Here is a 24,685-nt window from a genome sequence, read left to right on the forward strand (position 1 = left end):
TTACATGTATTAGAATATTCATTACAACGGGCAAGTTTTTTTTACCTGTATTGCTTAACGGTCTCTAATAATTTAAACTCATTAGATTGTAAGAATAGTAATAATATTGATAGGTCAATATGCTATTCCTATTTTAGATAAGAAAATCAAGGCACAGAAAGTATACTGTTAATGGTATATCTATAGATTCATTTCATAGAGGTTGATCCTCAGGCCTGTGCCCGAAACAGTAGACCATGGTCCCTTTCATATAAATGTGATATACAATGTAATGAATAACTCATTTAAAATATATTGTAGAAGCTTACTTGCCACTTAAACTTGTTAAAGAAATATCAGTTTGATCCATTTGATTTAAATTAGGATTTTCAGCACTATTTTTAAAACTTCATTTTCATCTTAAATATAATACTATTGGAAAATGATTTTCTGTTTTCTACTATGAGGGTATATAGAAAATATGGTACACTTAAGAGTTATTGTACAAGTCACTGTAGACCACTATATGTTACAGGATAGCTATATTTTGTATGAAGCATATTTAATTACTAAAACGTTGAAAAGACCTTATTATAATGATGCTATCTAAAATATCATATATATTATAGTGAAGCTTTCAGGAATCATAAGAAGGAGTGCATTAAGTGGTTTTATTGTGATAAAAAAAGGAAAGACACAAATTGCTCTGAATCACCAAAAATCATTAAGAGCATGTAAGAACTGGAGAAAACCTCTAAAACTCTGATATCAAATATTTGAATATCTACATTCAAGTGAATTTATTAATTTGGGGATAAGTTTGAGAGAATTAGTTTTTTCAGAGAATTCTAAAATAAACTTTTCAAAAAATATTAAGTTATGTAAGCAAATTAAACTCTTAGAACCACACAGATTGTCAATGGATATGTTTAATTCATTGAATATTTCCTGTAATCTAACATGAAGGTTTAACATGTTAAATTGTCATAATATATGTTATAAAGAAAAAAAAGGGCCCCAGAGAATATTATATTAGTTCCAGGTTTGCCACAGTTCTGCTGTAATCTTTATTGTGTTTAATGGTAAATGAAGTCCCTAACAAATTTCTAGGGTGGTCAGGTTAGAAAGATTCATTCAGCTTCTAGAGTAATTTGGAGAACATTTTATTACTTCAGGAGACAAATATTACTTTCAGTTTGCCCTTGGAAAAGTATAGTCATGCTTTTTCTCCTCTCAGTCTTCAATTGTTAGAACTCAGGCATCTAGTTGTACCTTGCCTCCACCACACAGCCTTGGTACAGTGCTTTGTAAATAGGCATTCAATAAGTGATTGCTGAAAGGAAATATAATTACACTTCTTTTATCTTTTGTAATAGAAACTTGCTTTTAAAGTCTGTTTACAGTTACCTCCTAGAACATTTTATAAGGATATTTCCATTTGACTTTAATAATAATAATGAAAATGAGAAACCTGGACGCATATATAAACTATACTTTTTGACTATGAGCATAACCTTTTATTTCCTGTATTTAGAAAAAGAGACCATGTTGTGATGGCAATCATTGTGCTTCTGCATACCCAGCTGAATGTCTGTGGAAACTGAGCTATTCTTTTAAATAGTTATTATCAGAGATATAATTATTTACAAAGTAGTTTTTTTTGTTTGTAGGTAAACTATTATAGATTTTGCTGTTCTCCCAACTGTTTTCTTGGTGTATATTTTGAAAATATAAACCTTAAATGTTAGAACAAAGAAAACAAAAGCAAAACCTGAAAACCTTAACTGTGCTTGTAAACATTTAAAATATTTTTGTTAGTTTCTCTCAATTGAGTAAGAGAACCTGGCTTTCCCACAGCAATGATCCAGGCTTTGGTAATACCCCCCTTTATGTCTCTGTACTTTTGCCATTCTAAAGTTGATTTATTGTTTGTTACTTTTAGTGATTTTAAGTGCTCAATGAAGTTCCTTGGCTTTCTCATGGCTTTTCATTTCCAACTAAATTACCTAGCCTTTCTTTTAATGTCTTCGTCCCACCCACCATGTATTATCTTAATAGCACGCTTCTTTCTCTTGTTACTGCAGATATTTTTTTTTTCTAAAAAAGGTAAACCTTGATTTTGGCTGTTAAAATTATTTCCAATTTATTTCTGGTCCTTTAAATTCTTGATTTTTCCATATCCAAGCAACTTTTTGTGTGTAATATTGTGAGCACTGTCACAATAGCAGTTCCCAAACCTTGCCGATATCATAATGACCTGGTGACCTTTTAAATGAATTATGTTTCTGAGCACCATCACAGATACTTTGATTGAGTCAACTGGAGGAATAAATGTAGAATTGTGCATGGAACCGATTGTTAGATTTGTTCATTTATTCATTCATTCAACAGGTATTTATCAAGTGTCTACTATGTACACGCATTGTGCTAAGAACTGGGTATATAGTGGTGAACAAGCAAACATATACCCTGATTTCATAGAGTTTATGGTGTGTTAACACTCATCTAGTATTACAAATAGAGACAAATGTTATAAAAGAACAGGGTGCAGTTGGAGAGAATTACAGTGGTATCCTAATTTAGATTAAGGGTGAGATAGGTAGAGGCTGGACCTGTTGTAGCTCAGTGGCACGGGAAAAAAACCATGTGTGTCTCTGTGGTGCAGCAAGGCATTATCTTATGTGGTAGTGCATAAATTCTCGGGGGCTCAAGTGTTCTTCTCCAGCTTAATAGTAAAGGCTGCAAGCCTGAGGTTTCATTTTTCTTATGACGTGGCAGGAACCTGATGCTGTGCCAGTTGCACTGAGGATGGGATTTCAGGTGCACCAGTATGAGAAAGTATGGAAGCAGTTAGGAGCTTGGTCTATATTCTTATTTCATATCTCTCATATATCCTTTATACTGTTTGTTTATTATCCTTTATACTGTTTATTATCCTTTATACTGTTTGGTATATTTATTAGGGTACAAGCTAAGCTGCTATAACAGAAAGACCTGAATACTCATTCTTAGATCAAAATAGAAATGTATTTCTCTATTGTATAACAATTAAGAGGTAAGTTTTCCAAAGATGTGGGACAACTCTGCCATCCTCAATACATAGCATCCAACTCTAGGTTTAAGGTATGCTCTTTGTCTACCTTGCCGTAGAGTAAAGAGGAGAATCCACAGAGGGGTATTCATATCCCTTTTAGGGACAGACTGAAAATGTCATGTTCCTCAACTCACATTCCATTTGTCTGAACCCAGCCATACGGACACACCAAGTTCCAAGGGATGTTGGAAACTAGCTGAGTTAACCTAGTTTTGTTAAATATGCACCAGTCCAAACTTAAGATTTCCATTAGCAAAGAAAGGGAGAATAGATGTTGGTGGACTTAAAGCCATCTCTGCTGTAAGTAAACTGATAAGAAAATAATTTTAGCCAAACTGAGATGCCATTTTTACTAGTCCGCACTCTCAGATCAGCCTTTTGTGGTCCAGCCAAGCTCAGTGTATCAGGAACATCTTTCTGCAGAATTGGCCTCAATGATGATGAGTATGAGTAAGCCAGATGGGAGGAGGAAGAAGAGGGGGAGGAGAGATAACATATATAAAGGTTTTCCTGTGGGGAAGAGGTTGGTTAATTCAAGACCTATATAGCTGTAGTGAAATAGACAAAAGAATTATGCAAAATGAGATAGTAGAGATAGGCAGGGGCGATCATAAAAGATGTGTAGTTCTTGTTAAAGACCTTTGGATTTTATTGGAAATTCATTGTATACTTGTAGATGATGCCATATTCGTTAGGATTTGACAGGTACTTTAAACATACAATGAAACAATGTAATGATATGCTCTGTAGGTAAGTATATCATATGCTTTTCATTTAATAAATGTTAAAGGTTACTGTTTTAATCTTCGAATAGAGACTTGTTAGAAAATTATTAAGAGAGAAGTGTTAACTTTGCTTCTTAATAAACTGAACTTTAGAAAGGTTAAAGAAGTGTAGGGATTTAATATCTAATTCATGTGATAACTATAACATGATTCATGGGAGAATAAAAGTTTTCAACTTTATAACTTTGTTCTACAGATGATTATTTGACACTTTAACTTTTCTAAATGTATGTAGTTTTTAGAGAGCAGTTTAGTTATATGAAAGGAAATATTTAAAAATATCTTAGGAGTGTTTTAGGTTGTGTAGATTATCTAAATATTATTTTGGAACACTTATTTTTATCTTCTCTTCTTTACCCTGATGCTTCTCTTTGTGATCATTAAAAGTAAAATAAAAATTTCTAGGTATAGCAGTTAATATATTTTTACTGCAAAAGCATATCTAGAAATCACATCTAAAAGTTAAGTAAAAGAAAAAATCTGTTACTTCTCAGAAAAACTCAACCCCCTTATATGCTCTGCCTTCCTGGCTTACTGTCCTTTGGTATAATTACTTCATTACTTAGACTGGGTGCACATGGCTTGCACTCTTTTAACATGTACCTATTTGCTGTGTTTACTCATGTAATTCTGTCCTTTTATTCATAGTCACTTTAGTGCTAAGAGGGTAAAAGTGGGGAATTGGTGGTAATATTATTCATGCTGCAGTGAATTCCCAGCGTGCTAAAATCCAGGTTATAATTCTTCCCATGGATGGCTGCTTGAAGGTCTGAATTCTCACTGAAAGGAATTTAAAACATTTGATAAGAGCAATGAAATGATGCTTATTTCTGAATTTTCTTTTCATTGTTTAACTTTTCGTTTGTGATCTATCCTAATACTAAATTAGACTAAAAAATGTATTTACAGAGTGTAAAATCTCTAAAGACAATACAATAAAATGTCCTTTGTGAAGTAATCCTTAGCCATTGGAGGTTGAGGCTAGCTTGCTTTCTTAAGAATAAAAAGAGAAAACAATTGATACTTCTTCAGTATTAATAGGATTATGTGATAATAGCCATATGACTAAGGCTCCAAATGCTTTTCTGAATTCAGAGTTATGTGTGAGTATAAGCCTTAGGATTTCATGGGAAGAGATACATTTATTTCATAACTAAAGTTAGAAGTTTGGAAATTAAAGCAGAAAATGCTCTTTCCTAGACCAGGTATTAAAAAGTACAGGACAGACCCCATCATTTTTATAGATAAAAACTGCTAAAAGCTAATTAGCACTGCAAAGGGCGTTGGTAACTGGTGATAATTTACTCCAGTGATGTAAAGACCAGAAACACAGCAAGGTTGATGCAATGATTTTATATTATATTAATATCCTTATATCTAAAACTGATTTTTAAAAAACAATTGTTTTCTTACAGACTATTTTTGAGCATTCATTTGCCCATGTAGAAACACTTAGCTGCCCTTCTGGTCTCTGAAAAACAGGAACAACTTCAGATGTACTGACAATTGAAGCCCACTAGAGTAGGTCAAGGAAAAATTATTTTTATGTAATTTGTAAAAGTTGAAAATAATGTAGAAAGAGGCAAAGGAGAAATATAACTATATTTCTTGCCAGGCAATTTTAGTTTAAAATCTGTGTGAAATTAGATAGTATACTCATGTAGAATAACATTGTCCAAAATAAAATGTGAGCCACATGTATGATTGTGTTTTCTTGTAGCCACGTTAAATCATAAAAGAAATAGGTGAAATTAATGTTAACGATATATTTTATTTAACCCTATACCTAAATATTATTGCTTCCAAATATAATCAATATGAACATTATTGAGTTTTTTTTGTACTGAGTCTTCTAAATACAGTGTCTGTTTACTCTTATGGCAAATCCCAGTTGAGACAAGTCAAATATCAAGTGTGTATATGACTGATAGCTACCTTATTGGCCAGCATAGTTCTAGAACAGGTACTTTCTTTTCCTATTTTCTACACATCCACAGGGATCTCAAGAGCTATCATTGACTAGTTTTGGAAGTGAAGGCTGCATATTTATGATTTGGTTTGGAATGGCTTGTGGCATTGTGTTTAATACTCCCTTATAACTCAGGCAACAATTATGCAGTCAAAGATCTGGTATAATAAAGGCTGAGGAATGGCTTGACTTGCCTGTATTCTTAGTGAGCATACGTGTTGTGATTGTCCGGAGAACATTGTGTTCTTGATTTGTGGAGAACTGAGTTGTGAATTTCATGTTTTATTTTTAAAAATACACATTAAGGAATTTTCTTTTGCAGAGATGTAAGGTGCATTTTAATTTTTTTTATTTTCTAAAGTAAAAATCTTTTTAAAAAACTATTTATATATAATAATACTTTAAAAAGACTGGAATCATATTCCTTACATCATAATCTTTTTTGGGGGTGGAGGTAGTAATTAAATACGTATATTGATATGCACTCCCATTGCTATTGAAGGCATTTGAAACTTAAAAATAGCATTAGAAGTTTCAGAATAAAGGACATTAATTTAGATTTATTTTTATAATTATTATTGTTTGAATATGTGGGTTACCAAAAAATACGCATTTATTGAGATTAGATTTTAATAATAAAAATCCCTCTTAAATGAATCCTGGTTTATGCACTTTGTGGGCTAAATGAATTAGGCTCTCAACTTTTATCTGAATCTATGGAGCTTGGATATAAATTGAAAAGATCACAGCTATGGGGAGAAGACCTACACTGCAAAGGCCTTTCTGCATAGATTATGAACATAACTCAATAATTTTTTCAAAACTGTGGTTATAATTGGACCCAATGGGGGTCTGTTTCTTTGATCAGATCACAGTAACTGTGACTTTACACTGGAAAATGTCACTACTGTGAAGTTTTATCACCTGTAGAGCTGGTCTTTCCTCTGATGCTGTGTGCATTTCTCATTAGCATTATTCAAAGTTTAGTTGTTAATTAGGTTGACAGTTCAATTACAATCATATACAAGCAAAGTCAGGGCTACTTGCATAAAGAAATAAAAATAACCCTTCTTGCATAGATATATGTGTGCATGTGTATTTGTGTATATGTGTGCATGTGTTGTGTGTGTGTATATGTGTGCATGTGTATGTATGTGCATATATGTTTGCATATATATGTAGGCACATATATACCTAAAAAGGAGAAATGACACTATTTTGTTATATGATAGTTTCATAAGGGTAAGAATATGCTCTGTTGAGTGAGCATTCTTTCCAAAATTTGTCGTACCAGTTTTTTTCTAAATAAAACAGAATTGTTACACAACTTAATATGTTTCCATTTTAAGCATTGATGAATATATATGAGAACCAATATTTTTAAGTGAACAGAATATAGTTTTCTATTTTGTGTGAAAGGAATTGGTACAGTGAATTGGATGCATAGGAGCATTTTATATCTCCTCCTCCTTAAAAAATAAGAGTTTACATCAGGAGTATGATCTCACTTAAAATTCTGTTCATAAATAATATGCATTTTCTAAAATACATAGCACTTGAAAGATAGAAAAATGTATGAAAAATTAAAACTTAAATATCTTTTAAAATTATGCAAATTTTTAGATAAGTTTTTCTTTGATTTGAAACATTAGTGTTTTAATCTGATTACTGGTTCATGAGGCAATGATATTGAATTCAAACCCACCATGTGGTAGTGGAAAAAACTGGACAGAACTAGGTTTAGATCCCAGCTTTGCCACTTATTGGCTACATAGTAAGGGCAAATGAATTCACATCTTTGTTCCTCTATTTCTTCATTCATAAATGGGAATATGAATGCTTTTCTTAGAAGACTGTGGTGAAGATTAAATGACACAATGTATAACATTTGCATAAAATTCTCCACTCATGGTATAATTTCAATAACTTTATCTCTTCTCCCCTCTTCTTTATCTCATAATGACAAAAACTATTCAACAAATGACTGGAAAATTATATATGCAAATGAGACTTCCAAAAATAAAATTAAATGGTAAGTGATCCTGGAGGACCTGTAACAAATAACCTTACATAGCAAAAACGAACAAAACCTAACCTGCTTCATCTCAAAACAAGTAGACACATGTTGTAATTGCTAGAAATCTGCAGAAATGTGGCTCACAAGCAGTTTATTGTAAAATAATTAAAGCTTATTTATGTCAAGAGGCCTTGGGAAAAAAAGAGAGCATAAACCAATTTGCATTAACACGTTACTCTCCTCTCCTGCTTTCGTTTCAATTAACAGACCAGCAGGTGCTCTCTGCAGTTAAAAAGATAAGCTATCAGGGAGGAGGATGAATTTTTGGCTGACCTACAGACACTGTGGTTTGCCTGCTGCTTGGGTTCCTACCTCGCTGTACAATTTCTGAGGTGTTAATTTAACTGTTCCTCTCTGTCATGCAGGTCTCGGCCTTGAAAAATAAACTGAAGAAGCAGTCTACAGCTACGGGTGATGGAGTAGCTAGGGCCTTTCTTAGAGCACAGGCTGCTTTGTTTGGATCCTACAGAGATGCACTGAGATACAAACCTGTAAGCGTTTTGTTTCATCACTGTTTTAACTTGCTTTTTTATGGTTCTTTGGAATGAGACAGAAAAAAAGAGACATCATTTTAATATTACACCTTCAAAAATATCATGGAAATCTTTTAAGATCCAAAATAATGTGTTTTAAAACATACATTTCATCTCCAATTTTTGACTTTTTATTTTTAGTTTTGTTTAGTACTCTTTCATTAGTATTTCCCAAAGTCTTTGTGTTACATTATTAATGCTCTAGGATTGGAATACTTACTCCTTAACTAATTAAAGACTTGTATTACTGTATTTTAAAACACTTACCTGATCTTGTTAAGATCATTAAGAAATTCACAAGACAATTGGGCTTATTAGATTAATGAGTTTAGAAATGACAGGTACAAAGTGATACTTAAGAAAAATAGAACTTGAAGGTTTTACAATATTTGGAAATTTGTTGTCTTCCTAATTCATGACCCTTTGCTAAGGTGGGTTTATCTCTTTAGCATATCTTAGCTCATTTTCTCATTCTTTCTGTTTTAATACCCTAATTATTATTGTGTAGAATTATAGCCAAGTTTTTAAGAGTATCCAAAAAGGTGCAAGTCAAAATACATTTGTTGCTCTCTCTGAATTGTTGGTTAGAGCATGTTAGGCTGATTTTACAGAAATTATTACGCTATTCTTCCTTCACTGGGTGAATAAGTTGTAAGAGATAAAACCATTGATTTAGTAATAAGAAGACCTGCTCTCTAATAGGAGTTGTTACTAAACTGCGTAACCTTGACCCATTTCCTTAGTCTCTCTAGATTTTGATCTTCATGTTTGTAAAATGAGAATTCTTATACCTTCCCCCTCTATCTTTCAGGATAACTCAGTTGTAACTCAGTTAAACTCAATTGTAAACTCTGAAGCACTAAGCAAATGTGAATGGGTTGTATCTTTTCTAAACTGACTTCTGAATTAGTGGTTCCCACTCAAGTGGTCCTTATAGCTCTAAAAGGTCATCTAATTATTGGAAGGATTCCTTAAATGCATGGGCAGATCAGCTGCTGTTTCTATAAGTTCAGCTGCTTGTTTGTCTAGTTTACTTGCTAATCTTTTTGAGATATGTGTATATTTTTAAAGCATTATATAATTCATAGTACTATACAGAGTATACATATCTCACATTGGGGAGTCTTAAAAAGTTGTTCATAGTTATAAGGGTCTCATTCTTTAAAAGACTGGAAACCAATAATCTATACTACAGTAGGGCATATTCGTATTTGAATTGTTCAGCATCAGTTAAAACATAAAAATGAGTTTGAAACACAAAATTGGTGATTGATTCTGGTTATGTCAAAGTTTGAAAATAGGGATTGATTTCAAGTTTACAGTATGGGAAGGAAAGTTAAAAATATCACTTTACTTGAATTTTGACATATTTAAGTACGTATTCATCTTTATAAACTAAACTTCATTTTTATTTTAAAATTTTTTGAGTACTTCAGATTTGAAGAAAGGAGCAAATCAAAGTGAGAACATTTTCTAAAATGATTTAAACTATCAGTTTGTTGGGTGCTGACTGAAATTAATAAAATATCCCATCTTTAATATTAGTTACTGTAGATTTCATTGTTTAATTTTCTCACCCTTTAAGCTTCATTGCACAGATAGGAGTATAAGATTTCAGTGACTTTTAAAAAAAAAATCTTGAAAGCCATATTGTTACTATCTGTGAAAAATGTTTAATTTTATATTAGAGTATATTTCTTGTTTATTGATCACATTTTGTTATAAATTTATTTGTTTAGTTGCCTACATTTTTTTCTTTTTACATTTGGTATTTTCCTGTTTTCATTTCTGCTGCTAGTTTTTTTTTTTTTTTAGGAGTATTTTCATTTTCTATGCCTTTACATTTCTTCTGACTCAGTCTTTGAATGAAAGCTTCCTTTTTAATGTATACTGAATGCACTTAGATGATTATTTTCCATTTATTTTCACAAGAGATAGTTTTTAGGGAAAATGATTTATTTCTTTTTGTGCATAAACTATGCTTTTCAACCATTATCTTTATACATTACTTGTATCATAATTTATTAAAAGTATATTAATGTTTTGTTTTATAATTCTTTTCGGTCATTGATATAATAGACCAATGTCTTCTCTCTTCACTTAGACCTTTTTTAAAATACCAACCAAAAATATTTTATATCAATCAAATATATTTTGGTTGATGTTTAAAAAAAGGGCTAAGTGCAGAGAGAAGTTTCAAAAACATATTTAAGGAGTATCCTGCTACTATAGTACAATTGGAAAGGAAAATATTACTCAGTAGGTGTTAATAATGTGAATTATTTTACTAGACATTACTTTTTAAAATTTTATGATTGTTTATACACATAAAAATAAACCATTATTTCCCTTACTTTTAACAGAACTAAACCTGTAGGTTAGACCAATGACAGATCAGTCTCAGGTGCCATCTCTTCACCTGGCATTCAAGGCCCTTACCATGGGCAGGCAGTCTGTTATCCTTTTTTCCTAAACTTTGACCTCAGTTCAGAGAATTCTGCCTGTGGCTTCGAATGTCCCAAGCTTCTCAGGCTTCCACACATTTACTTATAGTGTTCTTTCTTCCTGGCAACGCTTTTAATCCTCACTTTTAATAGCTGTCTAGTTCCTTCATGATCCTGGAAGCTGTAGTTTGTGTTTGTACTGACCCCTTCTTTCTATGAATTAATTATACTTATTGTAACACATTTCTTCAGCCTTATTCATATATGATTTGTTAATTACATTGTTATTTTGACTGATATTCATAATTTTTGATCACTATTAAAACGTTAACTGACCATTGAGCACCCATTGGATGCCAGGCATTGATAGGCCCTTTAGATAAGTGTTCTTATTGAATTTTTACAAGCCTTCAAAATATTACTCTTTATATTTTAAAGATGAGGAAAATGATACTCATAGAATTTAAGTAACCTCACTGTTTCTCTAGCTAGTGAAGAGTGGGGCTTAGGTTTGAATCTGTTTTTTTCACGGTCCCTCTCTTGCTCTAGTGTGGCATATTTCTGTTCTACCTTGCCTCTGTTATCATATGATGCTTTTTTTTTTTTTTTTTTTTGCGACGGAATCCCACTCTGTCTCCCAGCCTGGAGTGCAGTGGTGCGATCTCAGCTCACTGCAAGCTCCACCTCCCGGATTCATGCCATTCTCCTGCCTCAGCGTCCCGAGTAGCAGGGACTACAGGTGCCGGCCACCATGCCCGCCTAATTTTTGTATTTTTAGTAGAGACGGGGTTTTGCCGCGTTAGCCAGGATGGTCTTGATCTCCTGACCTCGTGATACACCCGCCTCGGCCTCCCAGAGTGCTGGGATTACAGGCGTGAGCTACCGCGCCCGGCCGTGATACACTTCTTAAGATATGTTTCCTGAACATGCATTACTTCTAAATGAAGATACATGAAAGGCATTCAATATTCACTAATGGAAAGACCAAACTGAATACAAAATCTTAGGAATTTTCTTAATGGAAACAGGTGGTATAGGCATCTCATAATGTGTATATAAATTGGAGAAATTATTTGATATTTATGCTGTCTCTTTCCATTTATGGTTTTGTTTACCTGGAGTAACTACTAGTACTCAAACTGCTTCATCCTCTTCCCTTTAGTCTTCTAATTCTTCTCTTCCCTTCTTTGTCTTAATGCTCTACACAGCAGGACTGAATATATTGTACTGAAAGGGAGTTTTGATTTGTCTATTTTTCTCTTTCTGCAGAAAAGCATCTAAAGTAAAAGTCAATGGCAAGCTGCTTCATTGTATAAGAATATACTTCTTCTGTTTATTAGGATGCATTATAGATATAATTTATGTTTATCAGATATATGTTGAATGCAGCTATAATAGGACCTCTCTGAAGCTTCTGGACCAAAAAATAATGTTCAGCATGTGCCCTGCCCCCATCCCCGCAGGAGCTTATAGTGATAAAAGGTGATATAGTCATTTCTTCTCTAGCAGTAGTAAACAAAATGAATCCGAAAATTATAAAAGAAAATTATACTTCTAAATGTATGGGAAATAAGAAACCTGGGAGATAACTATTGAAAATGTGCATTTTTCGTGTCTTTCACCATGTTCTCAAAAAAGAATAAAACCAAAAAGGGTTAGGATTCGCTCCTATAGAGGCAGCAGAACCAGTCATAAATGACCTTTCAATCGGGAGAGTTTCAGCTTTATCTTACAATTAATGCACAGTGTTTACAATTATTTATCATGGGAATGCAGTGCTTAGTGTTGTATATTAGAAAGTTCACTTTTATGATGTTCATGTTAGATCAAAGTTGAGCAAGACCAGAGGCGGGGAGACAGGTGTGGCTATTATGGTCTTATTGAAGAAGAGGAAGAAAGGACCTTTGTGAATATCCTGAAGGCTCAAATCTCAAAGACCTTAGGAAGGAAGACAGGAGTACTGGGGAACCAGTGGATGTGGATTATGAGAAAAATACCCACTAGGATGATTTGCATATCCCTATACAGATACTAAATACATAAGCTAAATACTGCTAAAGAGTAACTTATTTTATAAATTAAGTACTTAAAACGTCTAAGCTGGCAACCCTAAATTGTTGTTACTTACAGTGTGTAATCCACACTCTCTAAATGTTACCTTGGCATGATTGGCAAATAAATTTTACCTACCCTTAATTACAGAGAAAAATATAAAACTCCTTAAAGTTGTTGGAAATTTAAATAAAGTAATGAATATTTTACTCTTTTTTTTTGGATTTTAGCCAACAGTAAGTTAGCTACTTTTTAAGAATTGAAAAATGTGAGATAAAATTAATGTACTAAATGAATGGAAGAAAAGCGGTAAGAGCACAAGACTTTGTAACCATACTGCCTGGATTCATCCTCATTCTGTGACCAACTAGTTGTATGACTTGGGGCAAATTAACCTATTAGTGCTTTGGTGTTCGCATTTGTTAAAAAAAAGTAATGATGCTTCTTGGATTGCCATGTAGTAAATGCTGTTTACGTCGTCATTATTAAAAATAAAATATTAAAATCAGTAGATTTAGTAAGGAAAATCCCTTTAGCATAACCACAAACAAAGCATCTTTCCAGAAAGGAAAACACTGCCTTAAACATGACAATACTTTTAAATGATTGTATTAAATAACTAAGAAATGGTCTTTAGTTGTACCTCTTTGTATCACTTGTGTCAGAAGCTATAAAAAATAAGTCAAATTTTTAAATAACAGCTAATGCTGAAGAAATGTTTGTTTGAGTTAAAATATTGTTTAGTATATTCAAAGACATACTTGATTATCCTGTCTGAGAGCACAGAAGTAACACTCAAGTTTATTCCCTTTAATGCTTAAGGTGCTGTCATGTGTTTCCATCACTCAAGCTTTCCTGGGCTGCCTTGAACCTTGCTAATGGATAAAAAATAAGTTACTTTAAGAATAAAGATTGGTTAGTAATCTGGGCCTCCGTTTGACAAGGTGGAGGAGTTATCTTTCAAACATTTTTTGATTATTTTCTTTAAAACATTATCAGTAAGTAATGTTGTTGTATTTAGTGATTAAGCTCAAGCAATTTAAACACAGGGTTGGCATCCATAATTTAAAAGGCCATTCACTAAATCTTTGTCTTAACATTTACATTTAAGAAATTTGTAATTGTCAACTTATTAGAGTTTTAAAAATCCAAGTTGAAAAGTACTACTCACAGTTTTATGGTTACTAAAACATTTTACACATCCTTTCATGTCATTTCTCTTGCTTGAGCACAGATAGACCTGTTGACTTGAGAGATGGTTACCACCAAAGAAATATTTGGTGTGCATCTGGCTTTTTAATGGATAAAAGTTGTTTTATGGCACTTTCTTTCTGCTCATTTCTAATTAGTAGGGAGAGAATTTTGCTTAATTGCTTCAGTAATAATATACAGTTTCTCCTCAAGTACTTTGGAATAGTTAGAACTAGGGACTTGGGTAGTAAGTGTTCCATTTATATATCACTGATATGTTTTATGAGAATTGAGAGTGTTTTTCTTATTGCCTTAAGTTGTGGGGAAGAAAAATGTAATTTTTAATAGTATGAACAAAGTTAATGCACAATCTATTAATTTTTTCTAAGTATTTAAATTCACACAAAAAGCTAGAAACAGCAATGTCTAATTTAGAAAAATTAGTTCCTTTTTCTATCTTAAGTTGCTGAATCATAGGTAAATAGAACATTAGTAGGTAGCTGTAGTTTTTCTTTTTTCAAGACAGATCCAGCAACTTGAGGATAAAGTAATAAAATAATATGTACAAATAGAATATTTTGATGCTGATGATTAAACTTTATAGTTTGACTGTGAGGTTCTTTTTCATTGACTTCTAGCTAAAGTGCCAACAATGGAAGAAAATTACTGTTTCCATGGTTAATATACTCTGAAAGTAGAGTTGCTTTATCTTACATAATAATAGCATTGGGACATGTAGAAGAAAAATGCTGTATAACCTGAAAATCATTTATTATTATTTCCTGTGAGAATCTGCAAATATTTGAACATTCCCATGAGATATCTGACAGCAGAGTCTTTCAGATATTTTAAATTTAAAATAGCCACCAATATGCAGACATTTTTGCTTAGTTTGTTTATACTCCTTTTGTAATGGTGACATTACATTGAGTCCAGGTGCATTAAGGAACCGAATAAGTATAATGTTGATGTTTTGGATTATATTTCACATTTTTTACGTTATCATTCTTTCTGATGCCCTAATTTTCTTTCACAGTGAACTCTTGCTAAGTCATACACGTCCTGATAGTATAAGATCTAATCTATGTTTTAAGTATTTTCTTGTTCTTACAAAGTTTTCTACTCCAGGTACAATATATAGAACTTGAAAGATACTTATTCTTAAAACAAACAAACACAAACATTATGTCAATAATGATTATCACCCTGAAGTTGAGCAGCATACTTGGGTAGAAAAACAGCTGTATTTCATCCATAACTTACTTGTGGCTTAATTATTCTATATAAATAATTCATATAGTAACTAGCAGATATTTATTTAACACTCAAAATGCAGGGTACTGGGTTGGGTGCTGCAGGGCAGGGATCCCCAGCTCCCCTTAGGAACCAGGCCAGATGGCAGGAGGTGAGTGGCAGGCAAGGGAATGAAGCTTCATCTGTATTTACAGCCGCTCCCCATGGCTCACATTACTGCTTGAGCTCCACCTCCTGTCTCATAGGAGCAAAACCCCTATTATGAACTGCATATGTGAGGGATCTAGGTTGCATGCTCCTTATGAGAATCTAATGCCTGATGATCTGTCACTGTCTCCCATTACCCCCAGATAAGACCATCTAGTTGCAAGAAAACAAGCTCAGGGCTCCCACTGATTGATTCTACATTATAGTGAGTTGTAGAATTATTTCGTTATGTATTACAATGTAATAATAATATAAATAAAGTACACAATAAACGTAATGCACTTGAATTATCCCACAACTATTCCCCACTCCTCTGGTCCGTGGAAAAATTGTCTTGCACAAAACCCGCGTCTGGTGCCAAGAAGTTTGGGGACCACTGCCATAGGGAATGCAAAGATGATCAAGAATTTAGTCCCAGACCTCCAGAGTTCACAGATAAGATACATGAAAATAACCTTGAATGTATGGCAGAAAATAAGTCCCTAAGAAAATCTGTTTCTCTTCTCTGTAATATAAACTTTATTCCGATTCTACTGCAGATTATGTTTTCCTGATAGCTGTTTATGTTCCTTTGTTGGGCTTTCCATCGAAATGACTGCTTTTGATTCCTTTCTTTTTGCCCCATCACTGTTTTATGGAGCAAAATATTCAGTTGTTTTTCTCTCATGTCAGAATTATCTCATGAAGAGATTTTCTTTTCCATTGTTTTATGTTTCTACGTGGTTACTTTGTGTCTCTACAGAATCATATGTTTACTTACTTTTCTGTGAATGAATAATACAACATTTAAAAAAATAGATTATAGATGGGTATTTCTCAATTGCATAAGTCGTTTTCTATAAGTAGATTGATCAACTCAACTTTAATATTCAAGTCTGTACAGATAATTCTTAAGTATGTATTAAATAACAAATTTTCCTAACACGAGTTTCTAGCTTTGTGCTACATATCTTCATGTATTTCACAGACATCTGTAGTAGATATTGTTGGTGCCCTGCCCAGATCCCCTGTACTTGTTGCCGTTTTGTGAAAAATTGCACTTAGCTAAATGGGAGTGCCTCACCAGGAAAACTGTGTTCAACCCTCATCTTTGCACCTCTCACCATTGAAAAAGACCACTTCTTATATGGGGTATAAGAAGCTGGCCTCTCTGCCTCAAAGTGGGATCAACTCTGTAATACAGTCAGTGCTTTCCCATGGGATTCGGCTGAAGCTCGTCTCCAGTTGAGACCATATTCTTGCCTGACTTTTTCCTCTGCCCCGTCTTGTTTTCTTTAATACCTTTTTCCTGAGAGTGATCTGCGAAAATCAATTGAACCAAGAACCCCTGTCTCAGGCTCCAGTAGGAATACTACCGAAAACATATGCCAAAATTGATTTTATCAACTTCTCCTTAAATGTGGTTTTCTTTCTATATTTTCAGTCTCTAATAAATAATGTCATTTTATGACCCTTAATCTAGAAATCTGGAAGTCACCTTTGACCCCTACTTGTTACTGTCGATATCAGTGGTTCTCAAACATTTTGGTCTCTGGATGTCTTTATACTCTTAAAAATTATCAAAGAACCTTAATTTATGTGAGGTATATGTATACATATTTACCATATTAGAAATTAAAACTGAAAAAATATACATTTATTTAAAAAGCAATATAAACTAATTAAATATGAATATAAAACATTTTTGTGAAAAATTGCTACATTCCTAAAAAAATTTAGTCTGAACAATATCATTGTTTTACATTTTTTTCAGATCTCTTTAATATCTGGCTTAATAGAAGTCAGCTGGATTCTGATATTTGATTCCGTATTCAGTCTATTGCAATATTGCCAACCATGTAGCTTTTGGGAAACACTGTTGGATCTCAGGAGAAAATGAGAGTGAAGAGTGACAATAATGACTTACATTATTATGAAAATACTTTTGTTGTTACAGATCCTGTGGAAAAGTCTGACCTTGGATCACACTTTGAAAAACATCACTGCATATCAGTTGACAAAACTAGTCCTATTGATTTTGCCACGAAATGTTTAACAATGTAGTTAACCACATGAACTTCAAATACTCATAACCTGGGTTAAAATCATAGGCAGAATTCTTCTCATGTCATTCAATTCAACTTTGATTTTAAAGAACTCATACTCAAGAGTCATTTATTAATATCTCTTTCATAACATATGCCTTAAGGATGACAGTAATTGAGGCTTCCAGTGATGGCAGTAATTGAGGTTCTTGTATATTAATATATACAACTTTAAAGCATTATTAATAAAGACTTATTTTTCTCCTTGAGAGAAAATTCTGATGTGTCAGTGCTTTGCCTTTTGTTATTATCAGAGATTCTTAGTAAATAAACCGTGTTAATCAAATTGAAGGTTTAGTTCAAAGTTTTTCCATGATTTGTGTCATCACAAGTGGATGGACAGCAAATCTGAGCTTTTTCTTTACTTGTTCTCTGGAGAGATTGAAAGTACTCAAAGGTTAATGAGGACAGAATTCTTCCAGCTTAATTCACATAGGCTAATGATTAAACTATGCCCAACTCTTAAGAAAGCATAGACTTTAGTCTCTCATCCATTTCTTCTTGTGTTGAAATACATCTTTACATGTTTAAGGAAAAATCTATCACATAAAAACTAAAGTTACTATTAGTCCTGATTACTTTGTAATAGCAGTGATGCCAGAACTGCCATTAGAGGCAATTACTTATATTTATTTTTAAAATTGTATTTATTTTTGTGAAGATGATATGTCATATAGAATAAGGCTTAGCTCATTTGCTATTTTTATTTTATTTTTAAAATTCAATCATAAAACATTTATCGGGCTCCCAGTGTAACTAGGGATGATGCTAGTACTAGAGATTAGAAAACAATAGACCTTTATTTTTAACAGGCTTGCCTTCCTCCGATAGATTATAAATTCTGTGATAGTGGAAAATATAGTACATTTGTGATCATCCAAAATATATTTATGTAAATTAGTCCGGTTTAAAAAATATGTAATTTAAAGATCATCTGTAGCTCTTTACCATTGGCAATAATAGGCTAGGTTGGTGACTTATGCCTAGAATTCCAGCTTTTTGGGTGGCTGAGGTGGGGAGATCACTTGAGCTCAGGAGTTTGAGACCAACCTGGGCAACATAGCGAAACCCTTTCTCTACAGAAAATACAAAATGTTAGCCGGGCATGGTGGCATGTGCCTGTAGTCCCAGCTACTTGGGAGGCTGAGGTGGGAGGATCACCTGAGCCCAGGAGGTCAAGGCTGCAGTGAGCTATGAATGAACCACTATAATCCTACCTGCATGGCAGAATGACACCCTCCCCAACCCCTCCCCCCTGAAAAAAATTGGCAATCATCTGTATAAAAATGTATAATGACATTTTTATTATGAATCATTGGCTGGTAGCTGATGGTAGGTGACACCACTTAAGAGTTTATCGAACTGTCTTCTTTAATAATTTGTTTGAATTTTGTTTTCTTTTTTCTATAGCAGTGCTATCCAGGAAAACTTTTTATGCTGAAGGTAATGTTCTGTATCTGTGCTGTTCAATATAGTAGCCACTAACCACATGTGACCATTGAGCGGTTCAAATGTGGCTAGTATGACTGAGGAACTGAAGTTTTAATTAATCTTCATAAATTTACATTTACATAGCTACATGTGATTAGTGTCTACTGAATGTGACAGTACAGTTCTATAGTGTATTAACTTTATCAGAAAGTGGTAATAATTTAATTACATAGTTACTCTCATTATTTTATTTATACAGGAACCTATTTTCAGAATTGTACTTAAAGATATCTGTAATAATATTGAGTCTTCCTTAAGATTAAATTATAATTGTAATTAAATTATTCTTATTTTTTTCCAAAGTTCTATTACAAAGTAAACAGGCACACTTTTTCTTTTTCCTATGACATAAATATTGCTACAAGGTGCATTGTAATGAAGGAATCATTTTTATTCATCTGTGTTTTCATTTTTGTCATAAAGTTTAGTCACTTATCTTTTTTTGTGTTGAATGGGCTAAAGGGCTGTTCAGGCTGATGAGGGAAATAGCAGGTGGTAGGAATTAGCCAGTGGGTGATGATTTTCTGCATTCATGCAAAGGAATAAATAGAAAAAAATGGAATCAGTAGGACTTGAGATTTAAGTCCTTGCTGGTTTGGAGGAGCATTTGGTAGAGCTACCACAAGACGCTTGCAAAAATATGATTACTTAACGCAAAGGATTAATGAAAGCAGATGCCAAGTAGGACTTATCCTGGAAAGTATCCAGCCTGAATTGTTTTGCAATCATGAAGAGAAGGTGATTGTAGAATCTTTTCATTAATTAAAAAACAAATTAATGATCATAACAACTAAGTGCGAATGTCAAATATCATGCAGCAGTTTTTATAGTAACAGTGTTTTCCAATCAGGATGCAATAAAATTATGTGATATTTTCAGGTATGTGTGCTATGTTTAATACTCATAATTCAATCTGATGATGTCAAATCTTTATTTTTAGGGGATTTACTTTTACTTGAGGGAGTAAAATTGAGCAATTTTAAGAGTACATGGGATCCTGGATTAGAAAGCTGTAGTACAGGCTTATTAGTAGAGGAATATTTCTGCTAGCCTAAACTATTCTGTGTAAGGAAGGGTCTGTTGCTTCTGCACCTTACGCTTCCTCTATCACTCTCCACATACCTATTTAAAGAGACTAGTTCTCTCTGACTAACCTTTTATTGATGCCCTTAAAATCTTTATTTCTATCTAGGGTGAGCCCATCACTTTCTGTGAGGAGAGTTTTGTAAAGCACCGCTCAAGCGTGATGAAACAGTTCCTGGAAACTGCCATTAACCTCCAGCTTTTTAAGCAGGTAAGAGTGGACCTCCACATTTTTCTTTTGTAAGACAACATTGTCAGTTTTACACATTTGTATTACTATAAAACTATGTACAAACCCTGAGTAGCATCTTTTCTAGAATGTCAGGAAATTTTTGTTTCTTTTGTAAGTCGTAGCTAGTTATGACATAGCACTCTAGAAATATAATAACTTTGCTATTAAAAATTTCTCATCAAATGTGGCTGAGCTTAAAGTCTCATTGAGGAAGAATATACATTCACAGAAGCAGCAGCAACATGACTAGTTTTACTTATACAAGGCATCTTAGAAGAAGTTATTTTGGTATGGTGGATTGATATGGTAAACTAACAAACTGTATTTTGATAGGATTATTCCATTGTAATATAGTTTATAAAATAGTTCATAAAATGAATATTTAACTTTTTAAGCTTTGTAAGACTTTTTAATACTCATACATTCAGAATCAATAATAAGACTCATAGTTATGCTGTTTGTCCTGATTTTTGGTTCAGAAAATATAATTGCTATTTCAAAAAAGCGGTAACTAGACATCAGATTTCAGAAATTTTGGATGCACTGCTTCTGTCATTCCATTGTGTAATCATAGCAAGTGTCTTAAATTGGGTTGTCTTAGTTTCTGTATACAAAATTTGAATTAAGTTCTTAACACTTGTTTTTCTTATTCCACATGACAATGTTAAGTGTAAAGTTTACTATGTGAATTAAACATTTAATGAAGACCTACTGTGTGTCATAAACTGTGCTCAGGGCCAGGATACAAAAATGAATAAAAACTCAGTAATGCCCTTGAGAAGCTGACAGTCTAATAATTTTTTTGAACTGTTAGAAGGGAAGATACTATATCATTCAAAATAACCTTCAAATTAGGTCAGTAAAGAAGTCAGCATGGCAACAATTAATGCTACTACTTCTGAGGAAATTTTAAAAAATAATCTGAGATTACAAAATACTCTGGGGCATGGGGAGATACCTGTCTTCCAATAAGTGAAGTTTTACATTAAGGAAAGGGTTAAGGTTATCCTGTACACAAACTTAAGGAGCATGGATTTCAGGATCAGAGATGTCCTGTGAATTTCCAAAAAATAGAGTGGGCTGCTTTTGGAGCTTTTTGTCCCTAGAGGTCTCCAAGCATAGACTCAATTACTTCCCAGGGTTGAAAGGAAGATCAAGTGATAGTGCTTTATAAATGCTGAAGTATAGCACAGTACAGTCCTAAGCTAGTCATGCAGTGCATGCTTGTTGAGTAAAATATCAGTACCTTTTTGTATTTTTCTCTATCAAGAAGAGGCACTATCTTCCATTATCAAAACTGAGTTTTGAAGATTAAATTATATGGGGGTTAGGGATTGAATGGGTAGGTAGAATATCTAACTTATTTCCCTTTGATCATGAACTTCTGTAACTAGTTCCTTACCACTTAATAAAGTTAATAAAACAGTAATTTTTTTGCATAGTTACAGAAGCGTTTACTTTTTAGGAGTCATGTATAGTTGGGTTACATTTTGACTGTATCGCAGAATATCTGTTTTACATGAGTACATATTTCTTTTTCTTTAAAATAGAAATATTACCACCTACCTCACAGGATTATAATAAGGTTTATGTGAATTAACACATGTACACTCTCAGCACAATGCATGGTGCCTTGTTGATGCTCAGCAAATCTTAATGTCTGCCTCATTCTTAGAGAAATTACATTAACAAAATACATATCTGTGTAGGACTTTTAAAAAATACAGTTTGTTCAAGGACGTTAAATGTAAAATATGAAAATGGTCAACCAAAGAACTAATTATGTGGACAATGTGGATAGTCTTACTTGCACAAATTGGCTGTCTTCTAGAACTTGATATGCTCATGATTCTTAAAAAAGTGATATGTGAAGATAGCCCTGAAAGGATTGAAAAGATTCTCGTTGACAGAGTTTCACAAACTTCTAAAAGAAGAGTCAATTGGTAAAAAACTAACACAGATGAATCCTCAAAGATACTACTCATATGGCTGAAAAAATATAAAAATATTTATTAGGTACAAAAGATTTATGACTATGACTTTGTGATCCATTATAGGTCTAGAATTATTCAGGTTATCTCTTAGAACAACTTATGCTTCAAATTTGAGAGGACTTTGACCCAGGAGAGCAGTATATAATTTTAAGGAAAGAGTTAAAGTGAAGTTTTATTTCTGATAATATGGCAGGGTAGGATCCATAAATAACCTACATACTACAATTTAAAACGTAATATTTAAAGAACTCCTTATGTTGAGACAGTACAGGAGACAAAGCCTAGTGCTCACTTTACAAGATGAGAAGTGTAAGAGGAGACCCAGTTCCTGTAATTCTGAGAAGACTTAATGTACAGGTAAACTAGAAATAAAGGTGTTTACTTTCTCAGTCAGTTTCCTGGGGATCTGTAAGGAAACTCATACATCCAAAGCATTAGTGCTGGGTAGAGGGAAGGGAAAAATGCTGTTAAGAAATAACCACATGTCAGTCTGCACAGAAATTTGCAGCCTGAATTAATATTTTCTGATTTTGGCTGACAAAACTCAAACGAAATTTAAAGGACCCTAAATGTTAGTGCCCCCAGACCTCAGGAAGAGGCAAACATATATTCCCTCTTCAGGAAATCACCTTCAGCCAGGCATCAAATAATTCTTCCAGCTAAAATTCCAAAAGGAAATTTTGCTGTTAAAAATTATTAAAAGGGCCAGGCGCAGTGACTCACAGGAGAAAATTATTAGATCCTAGCAACAGGTACCTGTAATCCCAGCACTCTGGGAGGCCGAGACGGGTGGATCATGAGGTCAGGAGATCGAGACCATCCTGGCTAATACGGTGAAAACCTGTCTCTACTAAAAAAAAAAAAAAAATACAAAAAAATTAGCTGGGCATGGTGGCAGGTGCATGTAATCCCAGCTACTTTGGAGGCTGAAGCAAGAGAATGGCATGAACCTGGGAGGAGGAGCTTGCAGTGACTGAGATTGCACCACGGCACTCCAGCCTGTGCGACAGAGTGAGACTCTTATCTCAAAAAAAAAAAAAAAAAAAAAAAAAGAAAAAAAAGAAAGAAAAATTATTAAAAATACAATGAAAGAAATTATAAATGAGAGCTAGCAGAAACAACAGATGAAACTGACTTGCAAAGACTTTAAGTATTGGAATTATCAGAAATAGAATATGAAAATAGCCATGTTTAACATGTTGAAAGAAGAAACAAGCTTTAAAATGTTCAGAGAAGAAAAACTTCAAAGAGTGCAAAGCCAATTTCAAAAAGGTAGCAAATAAACTTCTGTTAAGGAAGCATGTAATAATTGAAATTAAATAAGTTGATGGGTGTAATTGCAGATCAAATCTAAGTGAAGAGAGGTTTGCTAAGCTGAAGATATATTTGAAAAAGAAGTTATACAAAATATGGTATGGAAAGACAGAAATGGAAAATATAGGAAGTTGATAGACATAGAGGGTAGACTAAGAATGTCCTTAAATTCATATAGTCAGTTCTAATAGGTGAGGACAGAAAATGGAACAGAGACAGTAGTTGAAAGGATAGTGCCAGAACCAATGAAAATACACTTCATAAATTTACAAATTTATAAAGTCTTAACATCCAAACTGAATAAAGAAGAAAGAATCTATGCCCACACACAGTGTATATTCATACATCCAAAGCTATAAAACACTAAACAAAATGGAAATTTGTTTAAATAGGAGAAAAAAGATTACCTTCAAAGGAGCAATATATTGACAGCTTACTTCACAGCAGCAACAATGGAATCTAGAAGATACTGGCATGATATCTTCAGTGTGTTGAGAAAAAATACATAGAATTCTATGCCAAACAAAACACCTTTTAATTATGAGTGACATGAGGACATTTCCCAACAAAAACTGAGTTTGCCCCCCTTGTGTTGGTTTCATTAATGTGTCCACTTGGCTAGGCTACCATCCCCAGTTATTCCATCAAACAGTAATTTAGGTTTTGCTATGAAAGGATTTTAAAGATAAAATTAAAACTCCTAATCATTTGACTATAAATAAAGAAGATTATTCTAGATAATCTAATTGGTGCACCTATCTGAATCACTTGGAAAGCCTTAAAAAAGAGGACTAACCAGCCTGGGCAGCATAGTGAAACCCTGTTTCTACAAAAAATACAAAAATTAGCTGGATGTGGTGGTGCACACCTGTAGTTCTAGCTACTATGTGAGGCTAACTAGG

The 24,685-nt window shown here is 33.3% G+C and overlaps 1 protein-coding gene across 9 annotated transcripts in view; it reads left to right on the forward strand.

The window, feature by feature from the left end:
- Nucleotides 1-24,685, forward strand: part of DENND1B (DENN domain containing 1B) — a 257,532-nt gene that overhangs the window by 167,423 nt on the left and 65,424 nt on the right. For all 9 annotated transcript variants that reach the window (XM_063794083.1, XM_063794087.1, XM_063794102.1 and 6 more), the window contains 2 exons: nucleotides 8,270-8,395; nucleotides 20,353-20,454. In XM_063794083.1, the coding sequence (XP_063650153.1) occupies nucleotides 8,270-8,395; nucleotides 20,353-20,454 (228 nt within the window). The remainder of the gene's footprint in view (nucleotides 1-8,269; nucleotides 8,396-20,352; nucleotides 20,455-24,685) is intronic.

This window comes from Pan troglodytes, chromosome 1 (genome assembly GCF_028858775.2).
Source record: "Pan troglodytes isolate AG18354 chromosome 1, NHGRI_mPanTro3-v2.0_pri, whole genome shotgun sequence".
Lineage (NCBI taxonomy): Eukaryota > Metazoa > Chordata > Mammalia > Primates > Hominidae > Pan > Pan troglodytes.